Genomic DNA, 5698 nt, shown 5'->3' on the forward strand with positions numbered 1-5698 from the left:
ACACATTAATCAATAACGACAAAATTCTTTTGAAATTTTAAAAATAAAAAACTGAAATCTTGTTGCGTTCAAATTTGTAACTTGTCATAGAAAATATGAAAAAAAGTCACACTATAGCATGTCGTCCTTAATGTGGAAAAAAAAAGTCATACCTGTCGTCCAAAAAGTCAATAAAAAGTTAATTCTTATTACGTCGTCCAAAATGTGAAAAAAAAGTCATACTATGGCATCTCATCCAAATAACGAAAAAAAAAAAAATGACATACCATAAGTATCCACGGCTGAAACAGCCACGTCATTTGTGATGTTCCTGGTCCATCATTGTCTGCTGCTACTCTAAGGAACAATTTGTTATCGCTCAGCTCGTTTTGGTTTTCCAGCAGACAACAGAACTCTTTTTGTTCACACTCGCTGTCATTTTTGATTTTTCAGAACCCAGCTGATTTCAGGGAAAATACTGAAATGCTTAGACAGATGCAGTGAGAGACGAGCTAAAAAGCCAGGAAGTTTCCTCAGGAGTTGGTGGAGACCAAAAATGGAGCCTAAAGAGAGAGAATGTTGGATTTCCACTTATCAGACAGACACAAACATCACACGCAATGATAGTGTTGCTCTAAAACTGTATTAAGAAATTCCCCACGTTGACTTAAAAAGGTGATTTAATGTCGACGTAGCTCCAAATGGCCAAAACCTAAAAGTTGAACTCATGTTTGAAACAACAAGTTCAGAAAGACACATTTCAGTTTGTACAGTACAGGCTCTCTTAATAAAATATCAGAGAAGATTTAAGACAACGAACCATTATATTTAGAAGAGTGGGTCACAATATAAATATTTTTCTTCATTAAAATTTCATTAACTCATAAATAATATAGAAACATATTTCACAACAATCTCAGAATGTATTCAGAATATGAATAGTCAGCTCTTAATTACGGATGGACCAAATGGTCCTCAGTTATCATCAGCATGGAAAAGGTCCTCTTTGTTGTAATTCTGCTGGGATTCATCAAACACTCGGCCGCCGTCGGTTCTTGCAGGAGGCAGAAAAACTGAAGAAACTGGACTCGAACTTCGGGAGAAAAGTCTTTAACCACATGAAAAGAGACTTGAATTCTAAGTACCTCGTGTTCGACCCCACTTCAGCAACTTACTGTAGAAAACAGGAATATTATAGTGTTTTTTTGTCTTTCTTTTTCACGAGGCCACCTGTTCTCTCCTCCTTAAAAAAAACCCCGGAGGGAATCAGTTCGTCTTTGTGGAATACGAGTCCTCGGCTCTGGCCGGGTTCAGAGCGGCTCGTAGATGCTGTTGGGTTCAGCGGGCGAACTGGAGACGGCGGGGCTGCTATGAGGTGATCCGGGGCCCCGGGGCACCACGCTGTCTCCCGGCGGGGCCGCGGCCGGGTCCGTGCTGATCCGCTCCACGATGCTGGACAAACAGTCCAAACTGGAAACGAGTGCCGTTTTACTGCTGCTGCAATCTTTAAGACAAGAAACAGGAAACATTTGGTTTTTTTGCTCAGTTGGACGACTATTTTTTTTTTTTAAATATATATATATATTTTTTAAATGAGGATGAATTGATCATATTAAAGAACAAACACTTCAGTCCAAAGTAAGAGGATGAATCATAATATTAAAATGTTTATAACAAAGTATTTTTTGGAGTATTCAAAGTTTTGAAAAGAGAATTGTGAAAAATAATGAAAATAAAGTCATTCGACTTCAACATGTCGTCTAAAATATGATAAAAAAAAAAAGTCATGTCAACCAAAGTGTCAAAAAAAATTTAATTCTATAGCATCCGCAGAACAGCAGGCAAAAACTGGAGGAGTAACTGATCATATTGAGGATGAAACTTCAGCTGAACTTTATAAAAGAGAAGCAAATGTCATTCAATCACAGTTTGGTCAAGTTAAAAGAAAAAGCTGTTTTATTAAGAAGGAGACGAGTCACGTTTATAAAGATTGCAGCCAAGAGAACAAACACAAAGTCAGAAATGAATCGTATTTTAGCCGAACTTAAAGCTACTTGTATGAAAAGCGAAACAATTTCTAGTTACATATCACCATCATCATCATCATCATCATCATCACAATAGAGGATTGAGAGGTCTGAAAAACTCACCGTCTGCTGTCTGGCTGCAGGAGGAACTGTCGCTGTTTTCACTTCTGTCTGAAGACGGAGAGATAAAATCCATCTGGAAGAGCAGATAAACCAACTCAATTTCAGTCAACTCATCGATTATCAATTATTCGATACAGTTTTTGAAATTGTAACTCGACTCAATCCACTCCCAGTGCGTGTTTTTAAATCATTAAATATCAGTAAATTAAGAATAAAATGCAGTCATTTGCACACAGGTTGCGATTTAAACTCTCGGTCTGAGTTAAGAAATGTAATTTCAAAAACCAAATCTCAAAAATCTTTTAAAATGTTGTTTTTAAAACAGTCACAAATGCAACATTTTGAAACTCTGATGATCTCCAGAAGTCTATTAAATGACTAACGTTCAAGTCCGTCGCGAAGAATCCATTTCGTCGAAAATGAAATCACCGCGGCCAAAAATAAATAAACATTCTTCGCATTTGGCGAGGCGGCGCACGAACCGTTCAGCTGTTCCCTGAACTCACCGCGCTGTCAGTGCAGCTGGAGTGGGGGCTGGAGGCGTCCGAGTCCCCGCCGTAGCGCTCCGGCGGCGGGTAGAAGCCGTCGTCCCGGCCGGCCCTCAGCAGCGCCTGCAGGGACTCGATGTAGCTGATGGCGTTGCGCAAGATCTCCACCTTGGGCAGCCGCTGGTTGGGGTTGGAGGCCGTGCAGCGCTTCAGGGTCTCGAACGCGTCGTTGACTTTGCCGAGCCGCCGCCTCTCCCGCATGGTGGCGGCCTTCCTGCGGTCTGCGTGCGTCGTCTTCCTCTTGCAGGCCTTGCAGGCCCACAGCAGGCAGCGGCCCGCCTGGTGGAGGCCCCCGGGGGCCCTCACATGCTGGTCCTCCTCTTCCTCCTCCTCCTCCTCCTCCTCCTCGTCTTCCTCGTCCTCCTCCTCGTCCTCTGCGACGGGGACGTGGTGGCGAAGGTTGTCCTCCGACTTCAGCAGCCCGGCGTGCATCAGCCGCGCGTCCAGGTCGTCGAAAAAGTTCAGGTCGCCGCCGGAGCCGAAGCAGGGGTCGTAGAGGTCGTCGGCCGACGACAGAGGGAAGGGGAAGTCCGACAGATCCATGGGCCTCCGCGGGACACTCCCTGAGAGCCGCAGGAGGGGCGAGGAGGGACAGAAAGTTTCTTCAGAAGCCCCTCCGACAGCAGAAAATATAAAAAGTCACCCCCCCCCCGAAGTGTCCACTGCTTGTTGGACTAAAAAGACACAAACGAAAGCGACAGGAGGAAAGAAAAAATAAAGATGCGTCTTTAAAATCTCCTGAAATCAGCGGATCCGACTGAAGCAAACTGAAACTGTCAGGAGAGCTGACGGTGTGTTTAAAGGGCCAGTCTGTGTAACTTCAGCTCCTTTGGCCTGGGAGCTCTCTATAAAGGAGTCAGTGGGGGGGGGGGGGGGGCGGGGCCGTGGTATAAGTGACCAATGGTCTGAGAGGTGTGTAGAGGTGTGTGTGTGTGTGGTGTCGGGTCAGTGAGGCTAAACTCAGCAACAAAAATGAAGCAATAAATTTTTTTTTTAAAAAGCAATCAAGTCCATCTTTACAAATCATTTTGTCTGCAGTTGAGACTGACGTTTTAAATAAACGTGGTCTTCACTAAGTGATATGACACATGAATAAAATACGAGACAATAGCATAATTACTCTTCTATGAATTTAGATTCATCTGCTAAGAAATGTTGTTAAATCAAGAACTAAAATCTTCAAACGAGTAAAGTTAGTCTGGAGAAAGAAAACATCTGCTGTCTCCGCTGAGAAACTGTGACTTGTGACTTATTTTAAAGTAAAGTGAATGAAAAAAAGGAATTTTATGCAACAAAAGCACCTTTTAAGAGTGAATATTTTACAGTGCAGTTTAATTATCGGCTGATTAAACTACAGAAAACAAAACTGATTGTTACCACAATATTAAAATGTCACCTCACACCTCCGAAACAAAGGGACGTTTTCTGATATTTTCACCTGCTGTTTATAAATAATAATGATATTAATGCACACACAAATATGCATAAAAAACCTCCATAAATGGAAGGGAACATTATCGTAGTAAAAATCAGTCCTGAAACAAACTAAATGCAGCATCAGACTCTCGGCGGATGCAGCAGCGTTGCACTTTCAGGGTTTTGCATTTACACCAACGTCATATGATTATCATTAATAAAGCTGGGAGAGATGTTATTTGTTTTTCATTGCTTCGTTTATTTTGAAGGCCTAACGTGCGAGGACAAGGGGCAGCATTTTGGTCAACGTACGTTGTGTTTAAATGTGCTGTAGAAATAATGTGACTTGATTTGACGTTTAATATTTTTCCCTTTGTTTTTGTTTTTTTTTCTTTTTAAAAGCCTTTCGTTCAAATGATCTCACGGCAGATCGAAGTGAAGCCTGATCAGGAATACAACGCTCGCGTATCATCTTCTGCGATCTATTAAAGGATATTAAAACTGATTTTCCACAATGAATAAAACATTGAAGACAAATCCCGTGTTAATATTCCTGTTGTTGTTTTTTTGTCCACAGTTCCATGAGACCGACTCGGAGGTTTAACAGCTCGGTGCTTCGGTCTGCCGTCCTGCTGAGGAGGTCGTAATGTCACACAGTCGTCAGGCCTCTGATCTGAAGGGAGGCCGAGGCTCCTCCCCCTCACTGCGTGTGTGTGTGTGTGTGTGTGTGTGTGTGTGTGTGTGTGTGTGTGTGTGTGTGTGAGGGTCATCACTGGGCAACAGTTTAAGACAATTTGTCCAAACAGGTGAACAGGTGGTCATCTGTTTTTAATCTCATGTCCATTTTTTTTTTTGGTCTGTTTCTTTTTTTCAACGTTTTTTCAATAATCCTGTTGATCTTCTCCAGCGTGAATATCAAGTATAGACGAACACGCGTGTCCTTCAAACAGCGTTCGAATTCATAGTTATTAGTACAAAAATAAAATGTCAGATTTCGGGCAGCTGCAGACGTGAGAAACTCTGAAATGTATGAAGTCAACTGGGGAGATTTATTCGCCAAAAATAAATAGAAAAATAAAAGATTTTTTTTTATCGAACCTGAACGTTCATGTTCAGTTGGGTACAACGCCACCTTGCACAATAACTAGTGTCAGGTTAATCGCCTGTTATTTTACACCAGCGCTATAAAATGATGATTGTTTTTGTTTGCTATCTTTTAATACGCTTTTACCTTATTTTGAATAACGAGCCGTGAATCACAGCTGAGCGCTGAAGTGATAAAAAAAAATAAAAATACAAAAATACTGATAAAAAGAGAGACAGCGGTGATCCGTTGATAACGATTCCTTCGTTCATGAACCAAACTGCAAAAACCGACTGAAGGAAATCACTGCAGGATTTATTTGGAGAAACGGAAACTTTGCGTTTCACCTCGCAACTGATCACGAAGTTCCAAATGCTGCATTGATCACATAAAATCAAGTTGGCGCGCAATTTGTTTGTTACAAAAGTAGAAAGAAGAAATATCAAATGAAAACAGTCGCGTTAAAACGACTTGAAAATGATTATTATGAAGTATTTGCTTGTTTTCTTTTCTTACGTGAA

General features: G+C 41.5%; 1 protein-coding gene across 1 annotated transcript; it reads right to left on the reverse strand.

The window, feature by feature from the left end:
- Positions 1-620: 620 nt before the first annotated feature.
- LOC138208075 (myoblast determination protein 1 homolog) lies at positions 621-3704 on the reverse strand. The gene is made up of 3 exons (XM_069165742.1): positions 2636-3704; positions 2130-2202; positions 621-1483 (listed from the first exon to the last, which is right to left on the reverse strand). The coding sequence occupies exons 1-3, from the start codon at positions 3218-3220 to the stop codon at positions 1290-1292; spliced, it is 852 nt and encodes a 283-aa protein (XP_069021843.1). The 5' UTR covers positions 3221-3704; the 3' UTR covers positions 621-1289.
- Between the last annotated feature and the right edge of the window lie 1994 nt (positions 3705-5698).

The sequence above is a fragment of the Embiotoca jacksoni genome, unplaced genomic scaffold, assembly GCF_022577435.1.
Source record: "Embiotoca jacksoni isolate LCO1_2020_lvr unplaced genomic scaffold, fEmbJac1.0.p SCAF_35, whole genome shotgun sequence".
Lineage (NCBI taxonomy): Eukaryota > Metazoa > Chordata > Actinopteri > Embiotocidae > Embiotoca > Embiotoca jacksoni.